Source organism: Microcaecilia unicolor, chromosome 6 (assembly GCF_901765095.1).
Source record: "Microcaecilia unicolor chromosome 6, aMicUni1.1, whole genome shotgun sequence".
Lineage (NCBI taxonomy): Eukaryota > Metazoa > Chordata > Amphibia > Gymnophiona > Siphonopidae > Microcaecilia > Microcaecilia unicolor.
In genome coordinates this window covers 289,673,426-289,699,263 of record NC_044036.1, presented here as the reverse complement: position 1 = coordinate 289,699,263, position 25,838 = coordinate 289,673,426, and the positions used below count along the sequence as shown (strand labels likewise).

General features: G+C 47.0%; 1 protein-coding gene across 2 annotated transcripts in view; it reads right to left on the bottom strand.

Annotated features, from left to right (window-relative positions):
- Positions 1-25,838, bottom strand: part of RAPGEF1 (Rap guanine nucleotide exchange factor 1) — a 324,367-nt gene that overhangs the window by 21,516 nt on the left and 277,013 nt on the right. For both annotated transcript variants that reach the window (XM_030207790.1, XM_030207791.1), the window contains 5 exons: positions 20,624-20,708; positions 19,077-19,169; positions 2,697-2,885; positions 2,431-2,515; positions 1,526-1,620 (listed from right to left, as the gene is read on the bottom strand). In XM_030207790.1, coding sequence (XP_030063650.1) covers positions 1,526-1,620; positions 2,431-2,515; positions 2,697-2,885; positions 19,077-19,169; positions 20,624-20,708 — 547 coding nt within the window. The remainder of the gene's footprint in view (positions 1-1,525; positions 1,621-2,430; positions 2,516-2,696; positions 2,886-19,076; positions 19,170-20,623; positions 20,709-25,838) is intronic.

Here is a 25,838-nt window from a genome sequence, read left to right as displayed (position 1 = left end):
GGTAGAGAACTAGATCTGGTCCTAAAGACCCACTGGAGGATAGAGGCCACAGCCAACATGATTAAAACATTCACTCATCCAGCAACCCAATCTGTTTTGCTGCCTTACTGAGTATCCCAGGATGGAAAGCAGAGGGAAAGTTCTCAGTGCTCTGAGCTGCTTCAGAGCACTAAAATTAAGAAGGATTTGAGAAAAAGATCACACAAGCTCCCTAGTGAAAAAAGAAACCTTGCTTCCAGGGTTCCTACACAACTTCCATTGAAAGGTGCTCCTACCAGCTATGGCTCACAGCAGGCCCATAAGGGGGGGGAGGGGGCAAGGGGCAAGATTCCCCGAGCCCAGCCTCCAAAAGAGGGACTGGTTGACCCAATGACATAGCTATTGGGGAGGGGCCCCCTCCCCCAACTGCAGAACCCTGAATAGCTGGCAGGGATGCCTAAGCCCCACCAGCTGAACAGCTCTGCGGCCTGAAGCTCTTCTGGTGTGAGGGTCTGGAGCATACTTTCTAGTAGCCGATGCTGGTACTCTGAGCATGCTCAGTTCACGCACATGAATTGAGCATGTGCAAGGAGTGCCGGCATCGGTGGCTAGAGAGCATGCTACTGACTTCCTCACACCAGAAGATTGGGCTGTGATTCCTCCAGCAAAGATAAAATTTTTAGGGGGGGGGGGGTTAGGGAGAGAGCAGAAAGGAATGGGTGCCCCCCATTCCCCCTCCAAAAAATGGGCTGCTGGCAACTCCCCTGCTTTCCATTGTGACTGATGGTGCGGTGAGGAGGAGGCCCCCTATGACTGTTTGTCCTGGGTCTGGTTTTGTTTTCAGCGGCCATGACTCACAGCCCAAGTTCAAGCTCCCTCAGAACCAGTCACTGACAACGGGACCCTTCTTCCAACACAGCCCCCTCCTCCAAATAGCAGTGCAGGTGAAAGTTCTCATATCTTACTGCGGTGCTGTACACTGAAGAAAACTGCTGATATAACATTTTTTTGTGGGGGAATGGTGCGGAACTCAGACTTCTCCGAGTTGCACCTGTTCTTCAGCTCACCAATCTTCTGTTTTCTTTTTTTTTTTAATAAGGAGCTCAAGACCTCCAGAAAGATATGCCCCTGCTCAAATGTAACTCAGTTCTCCAAATGGCTCAGGAGCTGCCTCAGTTATCAATCCAGGAGCTGCGTGGTCCTCCTATCACTATATGATGGAGATAGAGAAATACTGAAGCTCTAAGGATTATGGTGCCCTTATTGGGCAAAGTACACAGGCCTTTTTTCTCTTTCTCCAGCCACTGGTGGACAGGAATAACCACTGATTCTGGGCTGGTCTGGTGAGGACACTAAAGAAGTCTTTGTTCTGTCTTCATCTGCTGGTTGATGAGCACAAACTCAGACCAGGAGTTCCTGACTGGTCTGGTAAGGACAAGGCAGACACGATTCCCCCTTTCCCTTGGTACAGCTCCTGTCCTACTCCTCACCAGTATAACACAATTATTCCCTCTTCCCTTGGCTCATCTCCTATCCCACTCCTCACCAGTAAGACATGTTGTTGAAGTGCTCAGTGAATTGAGTCAGGTTTGGGCTCTTCTCCTCATTTTGCTCTTTTGCCCACAACAAAACTTCAGGTATCTGAAGGAGAAGCAAACACCATCAGGAGATAAACATCACACAAACAACAGGATACAGAGGTACATGGGCCACAGCTTACATGACTGACTATGAGGCCTCCAGGACCAGGTTTGAGAAGTCCTGCCTTAAAGGTTTGCAACTGGCACAAAATGTGACAGCCACAGTTCTGTCTGGTGTGCCTAGATATACCCATATTACACTTATTTTTAAAAGTTTCCACTGGTTACCAACTGAGCAAGAGTAAAATTTAAAATTATCTGTTTAGTTTTCAAGGCACTACATAAATTGATTTCACCTACTCTTGCCTCAAGTTTGCATCTTTATCAGTCTGTCACAGCTCTTCATTCTTGTAGCCAGGACTTGCTTGAGATTCCCTCTTTTCACTAATTAGACTGGATGTGCATAGGAAATGTATGTTTAGAGTAATGGGTTCCAAGCTTTGGAATGAGCTACCAGCTTTCTGTGGTAAGGTTACTTACCTCTTTTTCTCAGTTTAAGGAGCTTAAGACACTGTTATCTGAAGAAGCATATGGTAATGTAGTCTAACAATCAGCATTGGTTTTATGGTCTGGTTGTTAGCTTGTGAATAAATCTGATATTGCCCTAGTTATTACAGTTAGTATTTTTGTGAGTAGGGAAATGGAATGATTTGTTTGGTAATTTTGTATTACTATGTATGTGTGTGGGAAAAGGGAAATGATTTTGTAACTTTTGTACCAGCCCAGAATGTTGGATAGTGCGAAATATACATCTGATAAGGGTCAATGATCTAGGGTTAGGGGCATATCCTTCTTCCCCCTGCACTAGTACCTCTATTTTGTAGAAGAGTTCAGCATCAAGAAGCGTCAATTGATCTGCAATCTCATGGCTGTGGAAGTCATGCAGGGTACCTGGCCTGAAAAACATGAATAGACTTGGTTAAGGACAGACAGTTAAACATGGTTCTACTTCTATAAATATCAGCAACAGAAACAGAAAAGCAATGTCTAAATCACAAACTCTTCATTCTTGTTTATTTGCTGCATTTATAATTTGGAGTGAAATTTATTTTCCCACTTATCTCCCAAGTCACTCGCCTGGCTGCCACACCCCTGGCTGCAAGGGGTCTGACTGTAGAGCTGCTGTAGCGCAGCATTCGCTTGTTCTCCACTTTGTCCAGGATGTTCTTGCGCAATACTCTGGCAAGGCTGAGCTCTCCGTTACACACCAAGCGGAAAACTAGGTCCATCAACAACTTCAAGATCTCATCTGTCAACTCCACTAGGCTGCAAGGAAACAACAAAGAGAGTGTGTGGAGACAGTGCAATGGCTGAGGGAGATTCCACAATTCAAGAATACCTTGAATTACAATTTCTCTAAAATGAATGAAAGCAGTGATAAACAGATTTCAAGCACAAAAGAATAAATATCACTGCAGGTGCAACTGTAATTACTAAGACTTTAGCACAAGCAACCATATCACGAAATGCCTAGTCACCCACCTGGGGCTAAGCCTGAGGCCACCTGGAGGGTCTATCCTCAGCACAGCTCAGGTCCACCTCCACCTGCCTCTTGTGCTCTACACTAGCACCCTCCTCCCACCAACTGGGTCACAACCGCCTCTGGGTGAGTCTCCCGCTTTCAAATTATCCCCAGTGATTTCTAGGTTACTGGAGACCACACTTCCAGGGGTCCCACAGTTCCCAGAAAGCACCCACACACCTAAACCACAAACCACCACTTAGTCAGTCCAGACAAGCAGAGTGAACAAACAATTACGTTTATTTTTTATAAAATATTGAACAGGTGGGGGTAAGAGGGGTTGGTGGTTGGGAGGCGAGGATAGGGGAGGGCAGACTTATACGGTCTGTGCCAGAGCCGGTGATGGAAGGCGGGACAGGTGGTTGGGAGGCAGGAAAAACTGCTGGGCAGACTTATACGGTCTGTGCCCTGAGAAAGACAGGTACAAATCAAGGTAAAGTATACACATGAGTTTATCTTGGGCAGACTGGATGGACCGTGCAGGTCTTTTTCTGCCGTCATCTACTATGTTACTATGAACTACAAAACGGATGGGGAAAACAGCATAAAATAACAGGTAACTGAAATAGAATTATAAATTATCTAAACATTTTACCACTACCTGAATAATGCCTGGAAAGTACAGGAAATATAACTGCTCACCAGTTACAGAATATAACTCATCACGGGGTCTCAGCAAAGAGATCTTTCTCCCTCTCCTTCCAAACTGAAACTGACCAATTACCACACAGTTAGGTGGGAAAAAGAAAAACCTATCACTTCTGGAACAGCTTTAAAAATTCTCCTGCTGGCCAAACAGGAGAAACACATATCATCAGCAAAACAATACAGTTCACAGGTTCAGAAACCCACTGTTTTGCCACACCTTCCCCCTCTAAAAGAGACCCGGACTGCAGCATTTCCATGTTCACTGCCCTTTCGGTGCTGTATGGTGAGACTGTGTGTGTATCCTGTTGGTAACCAGTTCCTGCCCTTTCCGGTAAGTCCTGCCAGCCGCCTGCACCTAGGGGTTCAACCCCTGGGGAATGGTGGTCGAGCGCAGGTGAAGTCTAGCTGTTCCTGCTCTGCCTGTTCCAGCTTTGCCTCGGCTGTAACTCCAGTCCGGGGTTCCAGTCCTGTTCTGCCTTGTCTCCGGTTTGGGGGTGGTTTTGCCTGCTACTGTTGCTCCTTGGCAGAGGTCCAAGGGCTCACAAATCCAGTTCTGCCTTGAAAGCCTGACAGAGGAGATGCATATGGATGGAGGGGAGGGAAGAAAGAGGAAGGAGATGCATACTGACAGAGATGACGGAAAAGGAAAAGAGGAGAAAAACTGCACATGGATGGAGAAAATAGGCAACAGCTGGATCCACTCTATACCTCTTCCTGTCAAATCAGCGGAGGACCCAGCCGAGGAGCAACAGTGGCAGGCAAAACCACCCCTCCCCAATAGCTATGCCATTGGGTCAACCAGTCCCTCTTTTGGAGGCTGGGCTCGGGGAATATTGCCCCCTCCCCCCCCCTTACGGGCCTGCTGTGAGCCATAGCTGGTGGGAGCACCTTTCAACGGAAGTTGTGTAGGAACCCTGGAAGCAAGGTTTCTTTTTTCACTAGGGAGCTTGTGTGATCTTTTTCTCAAATCCTTCTTAATTTTAATGCTCTGAAGCAGCTCAGAGCACTGAGAACTTTCCCTCTGCTTTCCAGCCTGGGATACTCAGTAAGGCAGCAAAACAGATCGGGTTGCTGGATAAGTGAATGTTTTAATCATGTTGGCTGTGGCCTCTATCCTCCAGTGTTGTCTGGTGACTTTGTTTTTCTGATCATGTTGGTCCCAGTCTCTGATTCTGCTGCTCGCTCTCTGTTCCCTTAACTCCGATTCCATGGCTTCCTTTCCATTTACTTCTTTACTTTCCTCCTTTCTTCTTCATTTCTTGCCCTACATCCATAGGTAAAAGCTGGGTCCTCCGCTGATTTGACAGGAGGAGGTATAGAGTGGATCCAGCTGTTGCCTATTTCCTCCATCCATGTGCAGTTTTTCTCCTCTTTTCCCTTTCCGTCATCTCTGTCAGTATGCATCTCCTTCCTCTTTCTTCCCTCCCCTCCATCCATATGCATCTCCTCTGTCACGCTTTCAAGGCATAACTGGATTTGTGAGCCCTTGGACCTCTGCCGAGGAGCAACAGTGGCAGGCAAAACCACCCCCAAACCGGAGACAAGGCAGAACAGGACTGGAACCCCGGACTGGAGTTGCAGCCGAGGCAAAGCTGGAACAGGCAGAGCAGGAACAGCTAGACTTCACCTGCGCTCGACCACCATTCCCCAGGGGTTGAACCCCTAGATGCAGGCGGCTGGCAGGACTTACCGGAAAGGGCAGGAACTGGATACCAACAGGATACATACAGAGTCTAGAAAACACAAGGGAGGCTAGGCAGAATACTAGACTAGGACTCTCTGGCAAACAATACCACACTAGGTAGAAAGCAGACAGGCTCAAGAACAAGGACTGAAAGCTGCCAAGCAGCCACTAGGCAAGATACACAGACAGACTAAAGGGCAAGGACTGAAAGCTGCAGCGCAGCCACTAAGAAAGAAACACAGGTAAGAGTCAGGACTGAAAGCTGCCAAGCAGCCCAAGACAGACAAGGCAGACAAACACTAGAGGGAACAAGACGAGGCATATAGACATGTACCAAAACAAGGCAGAAGTGCTCCAACAGCACCAACAAAACAGAAGTGCACCACACAGCACACCAACAAGACTGAAGTGCTCCTAAGCACCAAAAGGGAAAAGCAGGGGAGCCAACAGGAAAAAGCAGTGCTCCTAACAGCACAAACACAGACTGCGACCTTTGGCGTTTGCAAAGGCAAACTCAGAAGGTTTCCAGGTGGTTAATAAGGCCATCAGCAGCTGAAGCTCAAGCTGCAGGATGAGGCTAGCTGCCAAACTTCCAAGCAAGACTGGAGGGCTAAAATATCTGGACCAGACTGAAAAGAGAGTCTGGAAAGTCTATGGCAGCCACCAGTTCTGGCCACCAGAGGGCGAGAGGAGCACAAACCAAGAAAAAGTCACAATCGTGACATCCTCTCTCTTCCCTCTCCATCCATGTCTAACATTTTTCCTCTACCCTCTCCATCCATGTCCAGCATTTCTCCTCTCTCCTCCCCTCCATTCATGTTCATCTCACTTCCTCTCTCTTCCCTCCCCTCCATCCGTGTCCAGCATTTCAAATGTCTCCCTTCCCCTCCATCCTTGTCCAGAATTTCTCCTCTCTCCCCTAAATCCATGTGTATCTCCTCCTCTGTCTTCCCTCCCCTCCATACATGTCCTGCATTTCTCCTCTCCCTCCATGTTGATCTCACTTCTTGTCTCTTCCCTCCCCTCCATCCATGTCCAGCATTTCAACTCTCTCTCCCCTCCATCCATGTGTATCTCCTTCCTCTGTCTTCTCTCCCCTCCATCCGTGTCCAGAATTTCTCCTCTGTCCCCTAAATCCATGTACATCTCCTCCTCTGTCTTCCCTCCCCTCCCCTCCATTCATGTCCAGCATTTCTCCTCTCCCCACTCCATCTATGTGCATCTTCTTCCTCTGTCTTCCCTCCCCTCCATTCATGTCCAGCATTTCTCCTCTCCCCACTCCATCTATGTGCATCTTCTTCCTCTGTCTTCCCTCCCCTCCATTCATGTCCAGCATTTCTCCTCTCCCCACTCCATCTCTCTCCATCTTCTTCCTCTGACTTCCCTCCCCTCCATTCATGTCCAGCATGTCTCCTCTCCCCACTCCATCTATGTGCATCTTCTTCCTCTGTCTTCCCTCCCCTCCATCCATGTCCAGCATTTCTCCTCTCTCCCTTCCACCATATCCGTGTGCATCTCCTTTCTCTGTCTTTCCTTCCCTCCAACATTTCTTCTCTCTTCCCTGCCCTCCACTCCATCCATGTCCAGCATTTCTCCTCTCTGCCCTCCATCGATGTGCATCTCCTTCCTGTCTTTCCTCTCCTCCATGTCCAGCATTTCTCCTGCCCTCCCCTCCATCCATATCCAGCATTTCTCCTGCCCTCCCCTCCATCCATGTCCAGCAACTCTCCTCTCTTCCCTGCCCTCCCCTCCCATCCATGTCCAGCAATTCTCCTCTGCCCCTATCCCACCCTCCCATCCATGTCCAGCGATTCTCCTTTGTCCCCTGCCCTCCCCTCCCATCCATGTCCAGCGATTCTCCTCTGTCCCCTGCCCTCCCCTCCCATCCATGTCAAGTGATTCTCCTCTGCCTCCTGTCCTCCCCTGCTATCCATGTCCAGCGATTTCTCCTCTCTCCCCTGCCCTTCCCTCCCATCCATTTCCAGTGATTCTCCTTTGCCCCCATCCTCCCCTCCCATTAATGTCCAGTGACTCGCCCCAGCCTACTACTACTACTACTACTACTTAACATTTCTAGAGCGCTACTAGGGTTACGTAGCGCTGTACAATTTAACAAAGAGAGACAGTCCCTGCTCAAAGAGCTTACAATCTAATAGACAAGTGAACGGTCGGTCCGATCGGGGCAGTCAAATTGGGGCAGTCTGGATTCACTGAACGGTAAGGGTTAGGTGCCGAACGCAGCATTGAAGAGGTGGGCTTTAAGCAAAGACTTGAAGATGGGCAGGGAGGGGGCTTGGCGTAAGGGTTCAGGAAGGTTGTTCCAAGCATAGGGTGAGGCGAGGCAGAATGAGCGGAGCCTGGAGTTGGCGGTGGTGGAGAAGGGTACTGAGAGGAGGGATTTATCCTGTGAACGGAGGTTACGGGCGGGAACGTAAGGGGAGATGAGGGTAGAGAGGTAGTGAGGGGCAGCAGACTGAGTGCACCTGTAGGTAAGAAGGAGAAGCTTGAATTGAATGCGGTATCTGATCGGAAGCCAGTGAAGTGACCCGAGGAGAGGGGTGATATGAGTATATCGGTTCTGGCGGAATATGAGACGTGCAGCAGAGTTCTGAACAGACTGAAGGGGGGATAGATGGCTAAGTGGGAGGCCGGTGAGGAGTAAGTTGCAGTAGTCCAGGCGAGAGGTAATGAGAGCGTGGACGAGAGTTCGGGTGGTGTGTTCAGAGAGGAAAGGGCGAATTTTGCTGATGTTAAAGAGGAAGAAGCGACAGGTCTTGGCTATCTGCTGGATATGCGCAGAGAAGGAAAGAGAGGAGTCAAAGATGACTCCGAGGTTGCGGGCAGATGAGACGGGGAGGATGAGGGTGTTATCAACTGAGATAGAAAGTGGAGGAAGAGGAGAAGTGGGTTTTGGTGGAAAGACGATAAGCTCGGTCTTGGACATGTTCAGTTTCAGGTGGCGGTTGGACATCCAGGCAGCAATGTCGGATAAGCAGGCCGATACCTTTGCCTGGGTCTCCGCGGTGATGTCTGGTGTGGAGAGATACAGTTGGGTGTCATCAGCATAGAGATGATACTGGAAACCATGAGATGAGATCAGGGAGCCCAGGGAAGAGGTGTAGATTGAGAAGAGAAGGGGTCCAAGGACCGATCCCTGGGGAACACCAACAGATAAGGGGATGGGGGTGGAGGAAGATCCATGAGAGTGAACTTTGAAGGTGCGGTGGGAGAGATAGGAGGAGAACCAGGAGAGGACAGAGCCCTGGAACCCAAATGAGGACAGTGTGGCAAGAAGTAAGTCATGATTGACAGTGTCAAAAGCAGCGGATAGATCCAGGAGGATGAGGATGTCAAAAGCAGCGGATAGATCCAGGAGGATGAGGATGGAGTAGTGGCCTCTGGATTTGGCAAGGAACAGGTCATTACAGACTTTAGAAAGTGCTGTTTCTGTCGAGTGAAGAGGGCGAAAACCGGATTGAAGCGGATCAAGGATGGCATGAGAGGAGAGAAAATCAAGGCAGCGGCTGTGGACTGCGCGCTCAAGTGTCTTGGAGAGGAAGGGTAGGAGGGAGATGGGGCGGTAGTTGGAGGGACAGGTAGGGTCTAGTGATGGTTTTTTGAGGAGTGGCGTGACTACAGCATGCTTGAAGGTGTCGGGGACAGTTGCAGTGGAGAGAGAGAGGTTGAGGATATGACAGATGGAGGGGGTGATAGTAGGAGAGATGGTGTTAAGTAAGTTGGTGGGGATGGGATCAGAGGAACAAGTGGTGCATTTTGAGGAGGAAAGAAGGCGGGCGGTTTCCTCCTCGGAGATATCAGGAAAGGAGGAGAAAGAGGTCTGGGTTGGTTGGTTGAGGGAGAGGGTTGAAGGGTGAAGAGGAGGAGGTGGCTTGGTAGTGAACTCAAGGTTGATCTTTTGCACCTTGTCGCGGAAGTAGTCAGCCAGTGATTGAGGAGAGAGTGACGGGGGGGTGGGAGCGGAGGGCACTTTGAGGAGGGAGTTAAGGGTGGCGAAGAGACGACGAGGGTTAGAGCTGAGAGAATTAGTCAATTGGGTGTAATAGTCCTGTTTGGCATGCCCCCCCTTTTCAGCCCCCAAGTTCAAGTTCCAACCCACCCCACCTGCCCTCCCTCAGCTCCCCGATAGCCCTCCTTTCCGTTCCTGCCGCCCTGCATTTAAATCTTTTATTTTACCTCAAGTCGCAGCAGCGGCAGCAGTGAAAGCAGCAGGCTCGCCTCCAGCCTTCCTTTCCCTCTCAGTGTTCTGCCCTCGTGGAAACAGGACATTACATCAGAGGAAGGCAGGACACTGAGAGGGAAGGGAAGGCTGGAGGCAAGCCTGCTGAATTCTTGAGGTAAAATAAAAGATTTAAACACAGGGCAGCAGGAATGGAAAGGAGGGCTGTCGAGGAGCTGAGGGTGGGCAGGTGAGGTGCCCTTGGAAAACAGGTGCTGGTATGTTGTACCGGTGCGTACCAGCACAAAAAAAATCACTGCTCCTCACTATTCACAAGATGAAACATACAGGATTAAAACTACTAGCATGTACTAAGTGTAGTCAAAACTTTTGCCATAAAGTGTATCTTGCAGCACATCAGAAAACTCATTCCAGAGTGACAGCTTTTGCATGCAGCGAGTGTGGAAAAAGCTTTATTCACAAATAATTTCTCACCATACACCGAAAGTGTTTGGAATATGTCCAATTTGAGAATTTACGCCTGCTGTCTTATTTTGCACTGGGTATACTGAGCTGTAACAGCTTATAGAAATTATTTATAATGAAAAAAAAATCACGTTATTTTTTTCTCCTATACTGTTATAGTATTTTCAATGATACCTGTTTATATGTGCCATGGCTGGTATAAGGGGTGTGGCTACTGTGGGTGTGGCTACCATAGGGTTGGAGCCATAGATGGTGACCCCACCCATAATGAGTACCGGTACCTTTTTTCCTACAAAAAAAGCACTGCTGAGGAGTATGTTCTGACAGAAGCATTTACCACACTCAGCACATGTGAATGGTTTCATTCCTGTGTGGATTCTCTGATGCTTTGTTAGCTGTGATTTACGAGTAAAGCCTTTTCTACATTCAGTGCATGTAAATGGTTTTATCCCTGAAGGGATTCTATGCTGCACTGACAATTTTCCTTTCGATGTATGCTGTTCTCAAAGACAGAACAGAGATTATAGTCTCTCGTCTTTCTGAATTCTCTGATATTTTGATAGTTTTCCCTTCTGACACCAGAAGTTTTCAGATTTAGAAGCGATTGATTCTAGACTTGTATGTGATTTTTTATAATTTCCTGCAACTGAAACTTTTCTTACACTCCATACTTGAAACTGGTCTCTCTCGGGTGAAATTTTGCATGTCTTGTGGATCTTTCTTCCTTGTTGAAGCTATTGTCATAACCAGGACATGAAGATATTCTCTCATCAGTGCTTTTCTGATATTCTACAATGTTTGCTTTATTGATGTAGCTTTTCCCATATTCTATACTTTTGCATATTCCAGTTTATTATTTTGCAGAGGCTGCATTAATTCTTTTTTTCATACTGAAATCTTTCTCATACTTAGAGCATATAAAATGTGACTCTTTTATACATGTTTCCTGTTGTCCTTTGTAGTTCTACCTTTTGACAGAAAGTTTTTCCACAGTCTGCACATTTAGATAGTTTCTCTTCTGAGTCAGATCTCTCTGGTAATGTCTCTGCTAACAGGTCAGGTATGGGCTCACTATCCTGACACTATTTTGGTGGGCTGCACACAGCTAACACCATGATTGTGCGATTGGCATACGCTTTTAACATATTTACATGAAAGGTATGCTGCTTTCTGTCTTGAGAGTCCATAGATATAACATAGTTTGTATCATTTAGGCGCCTTATGACCTTGTAAGGTCCCACCCAGTTAGCCTGAAGTTTATTCTGACGTACTGGGACTAAAACAAGTACCTGCTGGCTCTCATGAAATCCTCTATTTCAGGCTTTACGATCATACCAGGTCTTTTGATTAGTTTGGGCTGCTGCCTGTAAATTATTTCTGACAAAGCCCACAAGATCTTCTAATTTCTGGTGCATATTGACTACATATTCAATTACAGGGGTATCAGAGATGTTAACTTTCCCTTTTCTGTGCTCTCTTATTAGGTCAAGGGGTCCTTTCACCCTCTGGCCATAAAGCAGTTCAAATGGAAAGAACTCGGTGGACTCTTGAGGTACTTCTCTGTATGCAAACAGTAAGTAGGGTAAGTATTTTTCCCAGTCCCAGTCCCCTATCTCTACAAAAGTCTAACATATGCTTTAATGTCCCATTAATCTCTCCACCGACCCATTAGAGTTTCAGGTTGATATGACATGGAAAAGAAAATAAGATGATACCTTTTTTATTGGACATAACTTAATACATTTCTTGATTAGCTTTCGAAGGTTGCCCTTCTTCGTCAGATCGGAAGGGCAACCTTCGAAAGCTGATCAAGAAATGTGTTAAGATATGTTCAATAAAAAAGGTTTCATCTTATTTTCTTTTCCATGTGTTTGTTTTATTTCTATTGATTACCTTTAAAAGTGGACTAACACAACTACCACACCTCTCTACTCAGGTTGATATGAGGTAGTACGGACAAATTTTACTCCACAGTGTGCCCGCAGATTTTGGATCAGCTCAGACATAATCTGTGTCCCTTGGTCTGAGAGTATTTCTCGTGGACATCCTACTCAGGAAAATATTTATAGCAGAGCAGTAGCAATTTTCTCTGATTCTATTGAGGATAAGGCTACAGTTTCAGGATATATTGTAGCAAAGTCCACCACTGGCAACATATACCTTTTTCCACTCGGGCTAAGGACAGCTAAAGGCCTCAATATATCCACAACTATCCTCTCAAATGGTTCACTGATAATGGGTAAAGGTTTCAGAAGTGCTTAGGGGTGATCTTGGGTCTTACCCACTCTTTGGCACGCATCACAGATTCTACAATAGTCAGCTATGGCTCAAGATACTCCCGACCAATAGAAGTTCTGGGTCAATCTAGTGCATGTGCGGGTCACCCCCTGATGTCCTGTAGGAATATCATGTGCAATCTGTAGGAGTTGTTCTCTATATGCCTTGGGCACTATAACCTGTTTGCCTACTGTCCACGGCCTGTTAGGATCAATGGGATCAGTTTGTCTGTACAGCAAGCCTCCTTTCCATAGGATATGGTCTTTATAAGCTCAATGGTTCGCTGACCAGCCCTCTGCCACAGGGCTTTCAAGTCAGGGTCAGAGTGTTGTGCTTCCTGAAAAGCATGTTTCTGTCCTATATCAGTATTCATATCTGGAAGGGTCTCTGCTGGTGAATCTGACAAATCATGGTCAACGGTCTGGCTCAATAGGTTAAGTCAGGCTTTTCCAAACTCATGGCCCCGGTCACCTCAGGAACTGGTGAGGCTGGAAGCACTAGAGTGGCTCCTCCTGCTGCTTGGTCAGCTGGTTCCACCTGAACTGGCTCAGGATTTGGAACTGGAGAGGTTATCTCTGCTGCTTCTGCTTGTTGGGCTGCCCGAGCCTGACTACGGGTCACCATAGCGGAAATGCTGACTCCACTATCAAGAGTAATGTTCATTGGACCCATGTCAGTCTCACACAGCATCGGTACTGGCATGTTTTTCATTATTCCTACTTCTCTGTATCCAGGCTTGGTACCCCAATCCAGGAATACTTGAGCAAAGGGTACAGTCTCTCTAGATCCATTGGCTAACATCACCTCCGCAGTGTGCCCTGGAAGAATAGCATCTTCTGGCACTAGCTTTGGTCATAATAAAGTCATGCTAGAGCCAGTGTCCACAAGCCCAGCCACCTGGGTCTGGTTCACAGTTACTGGGGTGCTGTAGTGTTATGGAAACCCATCTGCTTTCTTGCTTGATAAATGACCAGTAACTTTTTGTGCTCCAGCAACTGCCAACTTTGGTGCAGAAACTGAAATGCTTTTTAGTGCAGGCTTGGGATTATCTGGGCAATCTGTTTTGAAATGTCCAGTACACCCACACTGGTAACAAGGACATTCATGCCTAAAGTCTTAAGTTTTGGGGGAACACTGGAGGGTTTGCTGATAGTCTCTGAAGTTGCAGGAATATCTGACTTAGGACCCTGGCTGCCCTTAGATCCCGGCTGCTGCAGATTATGATGGTTTTTCTTTGCCCACCAGGGACGGTTAGTCACAAAAACATCAGCTAACTCAGTCGCTTTCTCTGGAGTGTGGGGGCCTGTTTTTCTTGAACGTGTTCCCTCACTTCTGGACGACAGCGCTGAAGAAGCTGCTCCAGGACTACCAGGTTTTGCCAGTCCTCCAGGGTTTTAACCTTGGCCCCACTGAGCCACCGCTGGTGCTGGTATCTTAACTGGATCACAAACTCGCTGTATCATCTGCCCTCTTTTGCAAAGTCCGGAACTTTAGTCTGTAAGTTTCAGGGATAATAGAATAATGGTTAAACAAAGCTTTGCACACCTCCTCAAACTGGGAGTACGTCTCCATAGATAGTCCTTAGAATGCCTCAAATGCTCTACCAGTGAGCCTTCCTCCCAGACAGCGTACCCAGTCTTTCTGAGGAATCTCACTGAGGCAGCATATTTTTTCAATGTCACCTCTGGTTTCATCAAACTGTGCAAACAAGTTAGGCCCAATCCGGGCTGTGGATCCTACCTCTGTCTTGGCACACAGGATTGGCTGGAGCTTTGGATACGAGCCATTTCCATCTGGCATTCACTCTCTTCACGCTACAGCTGGAATTTGCACTCCTCAGGCTGCATCTGGTCTAACTGCTGTCGCTCTTCCCTGTAGATCTGCCAAATTTCAGCTGGTGTAGCATCCTGCTCTGCCAACTCACAAGCCTCTGCCCACAAGGAGTCTAATCTCCCCTCGGGAGAATTCTGTGCAAGCAGGTCCTACATCTCCTCCTAGCTGAAGTCATCAGGTCGCTCTGGTGTTAGGACAGGCGTATCTGGTGTCTGACAGCCACACTGTCAGTCTCCACCAGCACGCTGCAAATCTCCTAATATTATTAACAAAATTTAAAAGGGAAGGGACTCTGTTATTGCTGTACTTGTTCACTGTGCTCTGTGTCTGGAGGTTATAGATTTAAAAAAAAAAAACCTGAACCACTCAGTGGATGATGACCCTCACACTGAGCCTGACAATCCCACCACGCTGCCATCAAAAAAGAAGGACAAAGGTCTGTTACAAAATGCCTAGTCACCCACCTGGGGCTAACCCTGTGGCTACCTGGAGGGTCTGTCCCCAGCACAGCTCAGGTCAACCTGCACTTGCCACTTGTGCTCTACATTAGCACCCTCCTCCCACCAACTGGGTCACAACCGCCTCTGGGTGAGTCTCCTGCTTTCAAATTATCCCCAGTGATTTCTAGTTTACTGGAGGTCACACTCCCAGGGGTCCCACAGTTCCCAGAAAGCACCCACAGACCTAAACAACAACCACCAGGATTCTTAGTCAGTCCAGACAAGGAGAGTGAACAAACAATTACATTTATTTTCATAAAATATTGAAGTGAACTATAAAACAGATGGGGGAAAACAGAATAAAATAATAGGTAACTGAAATAGGATTCATTATAAACTATCTAAACATTTTATCACTACCTGAATAGTGCCTGGAAAGAGGTCTTTCTCCCTCTCCTTCCAAACTGAGACTAACTAATTACCTCACAGTTAGGCAGGAAAAAGAAAAAAAACTGTAACTTCTGGTACAGCTTAAAAAAAAACAAAAAACAATCACCATCTGCTGGCCATCCAGGAGAAAACATATATTATCAGCAAAACAATACAGTCCATAGGCTCAGAAACCCATTGTTTTGCCACAAACCACAATTAGATTTATATTCTATTTCATTCTAGACTACAATTAATATTTGCATTTTTCTAACAATAACCTAATATATGATGATAGAAAAACACCAGCCAGATCATCCAATTGGCTGAGCTATTCCTATCTACACTGCTAAGGATATATCCCAGTTGCTAGCCACAGAGTGTGACAGCTTTAAGATATCATTCCTTATTTAGGACTGTTTTTGTTCTCAATCTGCACTCTACCAGCTTTGGTAGATGAGCATACCACTAACCTCACCACCAGTACACTCCCCCATACCAAATTACAAGACACTGTAATAATCCAAACTACCAGCAATAATAGTATGATCTCCCAAACGGACCCTGCATACACAAGCACCTGCTTTTCTGTCAGGACTCCAGGTTACTGCTTTTCAAGCTCTTTGTATGTGATTCCAAACAATGGTCATACAGTTAACTAATCATTAGCATGCACTGAATGATAAGACACCCATAGGAATATAATGGGCATCTTATTTAGCATGTGCTAATCGTTAGCACACACTAAATCTGTTAGTGCGCCTTAGTAAAAGGACCCCTATATGAATTCCACTGGTTACTGGTGGCATATCTCATTCAATTTAAGATAATTATTTTGGTCTTCAAGACCAACAATGGTTTGCTGCTAGCTTATCTTACAAATTTGTTGGCATGTTATTGCCTAGCATACATTGCGCTCTGCATTACAGGGAGGTCGATAGTCAAAGCGATTTAACAGGCCAGAAATGGCTCCTGGTCAGTTAACTTGCTTGTGCTGGGCTATTTTCTGATATTCAGCAGCACTTAGCTGATTAGTACTACTGAATATCACCACTGGATGCTAAACTCAAAGGTATTTTATGGGCGGTCTGGGGGCAAAGTCAGCACTTACACAATTAAGTGTCGATATTCAGTACTTAACCACCAAGTTTAGCAGTTAAATCAGACCGCATACAAGTCAGTCCTATCTTTTGGCCTATTTACTAAACTAGTGATTCCCGGCGCAGCAAATGTGCTACAAGCACATTCACTTTGAATAGGCTGCATTGCATTTGCCTTGCGGGAATCACTAGCACGGTTTAGTAAGAGAGGCCATTTATGTGGTATCACTTTTGTGATTAAGTGCTGAATACTGCACTTAACTGCATATGAGATAGCTGGTCGCATAAACCTGGATATTCAATGCTGGTGCCTGGACATGGCCTGACATTGAACAACTGGGAATAATGCCAGCAGCAGTTAAAAAAAAAAAACACTCACTGCTGCCAGATGAATACCAACCCCAGGGGTTTTTGCTTTGTGGGATACATAATCTTTAATATCTTTCCTAACTCTGTGAGGGAGCTTTCTAATTACTGCCATTTCTGTAAGAAGGTTAAGGCCTGCTGTTTTGATACTTTTTTTTAATTGTATTATATATAGCATTATATTTATTTTGTTTTAGGTGCAATATATTGAATTTACATATAAATAAATAAACCATTACAGAGTAAGTAAAGTCTTTATTATTTAATCCTTTAACTGTTCATATTTGCTGATACGAGACTTGTCTCTAATCGACCTGTGGCTGATTTAGGTTCTCCTTTTGACAATATATTGACCCTGTGCTTATCAATGTTTTGATATATCCAGAGAAAGAAATCAGTGCAACACCAGGGAATAATGATCCCTAGAGACACAAAGAACCTATACTCTTTGAATTATACACCATTGCTGCAAGAAATTAGGAGGGATTCGCGCAGATGGGAGAAAGGGTGGATATCCTGGTGGGGCCAAATAGCAGCTGTAAAAATGAATGTTTTGCCCCGGTTTCTTTTTTTTATTTCAAACACTACCTATCCAGGTGCCTAAAAACGAACTGATGCGACTCCAATCGGATATAGGGCACTTTATATGGGGAGGCAGAGGAGCTAGATTATCACGGAAGATAATGTGGGGGAAAATTGAAGGAGGAGGAAGGGATGTGCCAAACATTCAATGGTACTATTGGGTAGCCCAGTTGAAACAAATTGCAGAATGGTGCAAGGTGGATCTCTCCCCGATTACAAGATTGGAACAAGTATTTGTCAGGGAAGGATATCTGGAGGGGCTACTGTGGGAGTCACGACCAACTCAGTAATATAGGAGGTTAACGTTGAACCCATATGTGTCACATCTACTGTCGTTATGGGGAACATTAAAACATAGATTAAGGGGATCGAGAAGCAGATCAACTTATGCCTGGATTATTCAAGAACAAGGATTTACAGCAGGAAGGGAAAGTGGGATATTTCAAACATGGTTCCAGCAAGGTCTCATTAGGTTTAGGGAGTTCATGGAGGAGGGCAGAATTAAAACATTTGAGGAATTACAAGAAAGGTATAGGCTGACAGACACTGACAGATATGCATACATACAAGTTAAATATTTTACTATCACAGAGAAATGGGCAAAAGAGCAGCCGACCAAAATGGAACAGTTTGAGAAAGTGTGGGATGAGATTGACAGATGGGGCAAAGGAATATCCAGAATATACAGGCACATAAGAGGCAAAGGGTTTGAAAAATTACCATACATGGAGGCTTGGGAAAAAGACATGAAAGCGGAATTGAGTGAAGCTGAATGGAAGAGGGTATGTAGAGAGGTTAAAAAAGCCTCGGTGTGTGTTTTAATCAAAGAAAATGCATACAAAATATTAAGTCGCTGGTATTATACACCAGACAAGGTTAAGAAAATGTACCCGAATGCCCAAGATACATGTTGGAGATGTGGGGAAGGACGGGGTACTTACTATCATATATGGTGGGAGTGTAAACAAATACAAGTACATTGGAGACAGATTACTGCACAAATTACTGAGACATTAGATGAGCCTTTTCCTTGTGAATCTAAATGGTGTTTGTTGGGCTGGGGTAATCAAAGAGGGCAGAAATGGCGACAGAGAATCAAGCGAATAAGGTTAGTGGCGGCGAAAACCATAATAGCGGGGCATTGGAAACAAAGTAAGGGTCCTACGATTAATAATTGGAAGACAAAATTAAAGACAACAATAGAACTTGAAAAATTGACAGACAGACGTAAAGGGAGGTACAAGGCTGATGCTCAGGAATGGATAAAGTTAAACGATGTTCTGAGGAACAGAGGGTGGAGGGAACCTGAGCATTCCTTGATGGGGAGATAAGGGGAGGGAGGGGATGGGGGGAAAATGAAAAGTAAACGGTTGTGAAACGTTGGAAACCACGTGGATTAATAGATATTACTGTATGGAGTGACAAATGTATAATGTGGTCATAATGTGTTTAATAAAATTTCTAAATTAAAAAAAAAAAAAGAAATCAGTGCAACAGTTGGAGAGAGACCAAAGGGAGGAGACAGCAGCACCCAGAATATAAATACAGTCTGAGACAAAATCCCCATGAACAGCAGAGGGAGAGATACCATCTTTAAAAGAATAAGCTCTAACTATAGAACTAAAGAGGAGACCTGCTCTAGATTAAACTGGTCTCTGATACACAGAACTGGCTTTCCTCACTAGCCAGACGTATACTGCTAACACCGCTCCTACAGTTTTGGTATTTACCATCTCTGTCCTCATTTTCTGTATTTTTAAAATAATTTGTCTCCTACAGAATAAGAAACACACCATGAGTTTAATAAGTTTCATTGTCAACTGCAGTGTGAGTGCTTAAGTCAAGAACCAACAGGCAACAAAGACACACAAGCTTGTAATGAAAGGGAAACCATGCAGAAGGAAGGCACTCACCACAATTCATCCACAACGCGGACCAGCACAAAGAAAGTGTTCTTGCTGACTCTCTTCTTGAATGTGTCCGGAAAGTGACAAAATTTCTCATATGTTAAGCAGCAGGTTAAGGAAGACATTGCCATCTGCAGCCAGTAACAAAATCCTATCAGTTTACAGAGCCAGTTAGCTGCAGAATACAGCAGTAGCAGGGCAATTTAAGGAAGTACACTTACCATCCTCCCCGCTATGAAGACGAACAGCCCTAGGCTATCTTCTCAGAGGTAACAGGCAGCTGCTGCAAATGAAAGCTGGATGCAATCCCACATCTGTCCTGCCCTCATATGCGCCTTGTCCTTATGAATTCTTCTCTCAAGAGGCAGCCTCTTTGGTACTTTTCACAGCAGAAGTAAATGCCAGTAGAATAGTAACAGCCTCTTGCATTTCATCTAGCAAATCCCACTCTTGTCCCCCTTTTCTCCCTTTTTTGGATTTCATCAGCTTAAATGAAAAAGGGCTGGATTTCCTCCTGCAGGCAGCATACGCAGGTACCAGCCAGCAGGTGGCAGCAATGAGTGTGTAGACACAGACCATCTCAATTTCCTAATATTCCTGTTATCAATAGAAATCAAACAAAATAAAACATGGAAAAGAAAATAAGATGATACCTTTTTTATTGGACATAACTTAATACATTTCTTGATTAGCTTTCGAAGGTTGCCCTTCTTCCTCAGAAATGTATTAAGTTATGTCCAATAAAAAAGGTATCATCTTATTTTCTTTTCCATGTTTTATTTTGTTTGATTTCTATTGATAACCTTAAGAGTGGACTAACATGGCTACCACACTCCTCTAATATTCCTGGAATCTGGAAGCCCACAGGTTCACCTAACAGCATCTCTGACACATCCAGAAAACATGCAACACTAAGGTTCAGGAATTAATAGAGAATGCAGACTTTGAGCACAATTAGGCATATTTTCAAAGCACTTAGTCTTCCGAAGTTCCACAAGTTTCTATGGAACTTTGGAAGGCTAAGTGCTTTGAAAATATGCCTCAAAGTCTACTTAGCTCAGCTATAAATAGGCAAAATATATTCATTCTAACGCCCAATGTAATGGCATTATTAAGTTGCCCAACATAAATTCTTTAAAAAAGGAATACATATTTTGTAATTTTATATAAAGGATTTAGTTTGGCTGCGATTCAAGAGATTACTCTGTTCATCGAGGGCTGAGGGGCAGGGGCATACTCTGCCATCTCGGGCTCAGGGGTTTACTTCGCTCATTTCAGGCTCTGGGGCAGGGGCTTACTACGCTCATCTCGGGCTGAGGAGCAGGGGTTTACTCTGCACATCCCGGGCTGAGTGGCAGGGGATTACTCTGCACATCCCGGGCTGAGGGGCAGGGGATTACTCTGCACATCCCGGGCTGAGGGGCAGGGGTTTACTCTGCTCATCCCGGGCTGAGGGGCAGGGGATTACTGTGTTCATCCCGAGCTGAGGGGCAGAGGGTTACTGTGCTCATCCTGAGCTGAGGGGGCAGAGGGTTAGTTTGCACAAAGGATATCTATACTGCAATTTCTGGATAAGTTCTTCTGGTGAAATGAATGTTCTGTAGGTTGTCAAAAAGGCTTCACAGTACAACACAAGATCTAAAGGGGAAAGAAAGCATAAAGACTGTCACCAACGGGACAAGACCATATCAGATTTAAACAACTCAACAGAGAGCAATTCTAAAGGAATACAGCAACAACCCAAGTAGGTTATATGTACAAATGTTTCACACAAAGATACATATGCACCTGCATTGAGCCTGTATGTTTCTTGTCTGGGTTTACACTGCATGTACATGGGAGCAGAGAGACCTATGACAGCACATGGGCAAACTTCTGGATCACATGTACAATGTTTCCCTATTATGCCTATCAGTACATATACTTATGTGTGCGTGCTGCATGAATGTGCAATACTGTCATAATGCCTGTATCTTATCTGACCTGTATAAACGTTATTTACTCTAACTAAAAGTAACCCATTTTGAGCTATCAATGAAAAATAGCATGAACTAAAAGCGAATGCTACATACCTGTAGAAGGTATTCTCCGAGGACAGCAGGCTGCTTGTTCTCACTGATGGGTGACGTCCACGGCAGCCCCCTCCAATTGGAATCTTCACTAGCAAAGGCCTTTGCTAGCCCTCGCGCGCCCATGCGCATGCGCGGCCGTCTTCCCGCCCGAACCGGCTCGTGTTCGTCAGTCCCGTATATAGCAAGACACAACTCCAAAGCGGAGGCGGGCGGGTTTGTGAGAACAATCAGCCTGCTGTCCTCGGAGAATACCTTCTACAGGTATGTAGCATTCACTTTCTCCAAGGACAAGCAGGCTGCTTGTTCTCACTGATGGGGTATCCCTAGCCCCCAGGCTCACTCAAAACAACAAACATGGTCAATTGGGCCTCGCAACGGCGAGGACATAACTGAGATTGACCTAACAACTTATCCAACTAACTGAGAGTGTAGCCTGGAACAGAATAAACATGGGCCTAGGGGGGTGGAGTTGGATTCTAAACCCCGAACAGATTCTGAAGCACTGACTGCCCGAACCGACTGTCGCGTCGGGTATCCTGCTGCAGGCAGTAATGAGATGTGAATGTGTGGACAGATGACCACGTCACAGCCTTGTAAATCTCTTCAATAGTGGCTGACTTCAAGTGGGCCACTGACGCTGCCTTGGCTCTAACACCATGAGCCGTGACATGACCCTCAAGAGCCAGCCCAGCTTGGGCGTAAGTGAAGGAAATGCAATCTGCTAGCCAATTTGAAATGGTGCGTTTCCCCACAGCCACTCCCCTCCTGTTGGGATCAAAAGAAACAAACAATTGGGCGGACTGTCTGTTGGGCTGTGTCCGCTCCAGATAGAAGGCCAATGCTCTTTTGCAGTCCAATGTGTGCAGCTGACGTTCAGCAGGGCAGGAATGTGGACGGGAAAAGAATGTTGGCAAGACAATTGACTGGTTCAGATGGAACTCTGACACTACCTTCGGCAAGAACCTAGGGTGAGTGCGGAGTACTACTCTATTATGATGAAATCTGGTGTAGGGGGCCTGGGCTACCAGGGCCTGAAGCTCACTGACTCTACGAGCTGAAGTAACTGCCACCAAGAAAATGACCTTCCAGGTCAAGTACTTCAGATGGCAGGAGTTCAGTGGCTCAAAAGGAGGTTTCATCAGCTGGGTGAGAACGACATTGAGATCCCATGACACTGTAGGAGGTTTGACGGGGGGCTTTGACATAAGCAAACCTCTCATGAAGCGAACAACTAAAGGCTGTCCTGAGATCGGCTTACCTTCCACACGGTAATGGAATGCACTGATTGCGCTAAGGTGAACCCTTACAGAGTTGGTCTTGAGACCAGATTCAGACAGGTGCAGAAGGTATTCAAGCAGGGTCTGTGTAGGAGAGGAGCGAGGATCTAAGGCCTTGCTGTCACACCAGACGGCAAACCTCCTCCATAAAAAGAAGTAACTCCTCTTAGTGGAATCTTTTCTGGAAGCAAGCAAGACACGGGAGACACCCTCTGACAGACCCAAAGAGGCAAAGTCTACGCTCTCAACATCCAGGCCGTGAGAGCCACAGACTGGAGGTTGGGATGCAGAAGCGCCCCTTCGTCCTGTGTGATGAGGGTCGGAAAACACTCCAATCTCCACAGTTCTTTGGAGGACAACTCCAGAAGGAGAGGGAACCAGATCTGACGCGGCCAAAAAGGAGCAATCAGAATCATGGTGCCTCGGTCTTGCTTGAGTTTCAACAAAGTCTTCCCCACCAGAGGTATGGGAGGATAAGCATATAGCAGGCCGTCCCCCCAATCCAGGAGGAAGGCATCCGATGCCAGTCTGCCGTGGGCCTGAAGACTGGAACAGAACTGAGGGACCTTGTGGTTGGCTCGAGATGCAAAGAGATCTACCAAGGGGGTGCCCCACACCTGGAAGATCCGGCGCACTACTCTGGAGTTGAGCGACCACTCGTGAGGTTGCATAATCCTGCTTAACCTGTCGGCCAGACTGTTGTTTACGCCTGCCAGATATGTTTCTTGGAGCAACATGCCGTAACGGCGAGCCCACAGCCACATGCTGACGGCTTCCTGACACAGGGGGCGAGATCCGGTGCCCCCCTGCTTGTTGATGTAATACATGGCAACCTGGTTGTCTGTCTGAATTTGGATAATTTGGTGGGACAGCCGATCTCTGACAGCCTTCAGAGCGTTCCAGACCGCTCGTAACTCCAGGAGATTGATCTGCAGATCGCGTTCCTGGAGGGACCAGCTTCCCTGGGTGTGAAGCCCATCGACATGAGCTCCCCACCCCAGGAGAGATGCATCCGTAGTCAGCACTTTTTGTGGCTGAGGAATTTGGAAAGGGCGTCCCAGAGTCAAATTGGACCAAATCGTCCACCAGTACAGGGATTTGAGAAAACTCGTGGACAGGTGGATCGCGTCCTCTAGATCCCCAGCAGCCTGAAACCACTGGGAAGCTAGGGTCTATTGAGCAGATCGCATGTGAAGACGAGCCATGGGAGTCACATGAACTGTGAAGGCCATGTGGCCAAGCAATCTCAACATCTGCCGAGCTGTGATCTGCTGGGACGCTCGTACCCGGGAGACGAGGGACAGCAGATTGTTGGCCCTTGTCTCCGGAAGATAGGCACGAGCCGTCCGAGAATCCAGCAGAGCTCCTATGAATTCGAGTCTCTGTACTGGGAGAAGATGGGACTTTGGATAATTTATCACAAACCCCAGTAGCTCCAGGAGTCGAATAGTCATCTGCATGGACTGTAGAGCTCCTGCCTCGGAATTGTTCTTCACCAGCCAATCGTGGAGATAAGGGAACACGTGCACTCCCAGCCTGCGAAGCGCTGCTGCTACTACAGCCAGGCACTTCGTGAACACCCTGGGCGCAGAGGCGAGCCCAAAGGGTAGCACACAGTACTGGAAGTGACGTGCGCCCAGCTGAAATCGCAGACACTGCCTGTGAGCTGGCAATATCAGGATGTGCGTGTAGGCGTCCTTCAAGTCCAGATAGCATAGCCAATCGTTTTCCTGAATCATGGGAAGAAGGGTGCCCAGGGAAAGCATCCTGAACTTTTCCTTGACCAGATATTTGTTCAGGGCCCTTAGGTCTAGGATGGGACGCATCCCCCCTGTTTTCTTTTCCACAAGGAAGTACCTGGAATAGAATCCCAGCCCTTCTTGCCCGGATGGCACGGGCTCGACCGCATTGGTGCTGAGAAGGGCGGAGAGTTCCTCTGCAAGTACCTGCTTGTGCTGGAAGCTGTAGGACTGAGCTCCCAGTGGGCAATTTGGAGGCTTCAAGGCCAAATTGAGGGTGTATCCTTGCCGGACTATTTGAAGAACCCAACGGTCGGAGGTTATAAGAGGCCACCTTTGGTGAAAAACTTTCGACCTCCCCCCGACCGGTAGGTCGCCCGGCACGGATACATTGATGTCGGCTATGCTCTGCTGGAGCCAGTCAAAAGCTCGTCCCCTGCTTTTGCTGGGGAGCCGTAGGGCCTTGCTGAGGCGCATGCTGCTGACGAGAGTGAGCGCGCTGGGGCTTAGCCTGGGCCGCAGGCTGGCGAGAGGGAGGATTGTACCTACGCTTACCAGAAGAGTAGGGAACAGCCCTCCTTCCCCCATAAAAACGTCTACCTGAGGAGGTAGATGCTGAAGGCTGCCGGCGGGAGAATTTGTCGAAAGCGTTATCCCGCTGGTGGAGCTGTTCTACCACCTGTTCGACTTTTTCTCCAAAAATGTTGTTCGCTCGGCAAGGGGAGTCCGCAATCCGCTGCTGGATCCTATTCTCCAGGTCGGAGGCACGCAGCCATGAGAGTCTGCGCATCACCACACCTTGAGCAGCGGCCCTCGACGCAACATCAAAGGTATCATATACCCCTCTGGCCAGGAATTTTCTCCACGCCTTCAGCTGCCTGACCACCTCCTGAAACGGCTTGGCTTGCTCAGGAGGGAGCTTGTCCACTAAGCCCGCCAACTGTCGCACATTGTTCCGCATATGGATGCTCGTGTAGAGCTGGTAGGACTGAATCTTGGCCATGAGCATAGAGGAATGATAGGCCTTCCTCCCAAAGGAGTCTAAGGTTCTGGAGTCTTTGCCTGGGGGCGCCGAAGCATGCTCTCTAGAACTCTTAGCCTTCTTTAGGGCCAGATCCACCACACCAGAGTCGTGAGGCAACTGAGTGCGCATCAGCTCTGGGTCCCCATGGATCCGATACTGGGATTCGATCTTCTTGGGAATGTGGGGATTAGTTAATGGCTTGGTCCAGTTCGCCAGCAATGTCTTTTTTAGGACATGATGCATGGGTACTGTGGACGCTTCCTTAGGTGGAGAAGGATAGTCCAAGAGCTCAAACATTTCAGCCCTGGGCTCATCCTCCACAACCACCGGGAAGGGGATGGCTGTAGACATCTCCCGGACAAAGGCCGCGAAAGACAGACTCTCGGGAGGAGAAAGCTGCCTTTCAGGGGAGGGAGTGGGGTCAGAAGGAAAGCCATCAGACTCCTCGTCAGAGAAATATCTGATGTCCTCCTCCTCCTCCCACGAGGCCTCACCATCGGTATCAGACACAAGTTCACGAATCTGCGTCTGAAGACGTGCCCAACTCGACTCCGTGGAAACACTGCCACGGTAGGAGCTTCGAGAGGTGGACTCCCTCGCCAGCACCGGCGAAGCTCCCTCCGCCGACGTCGTCGGGGAGTCTGCCTGGGAGGCGG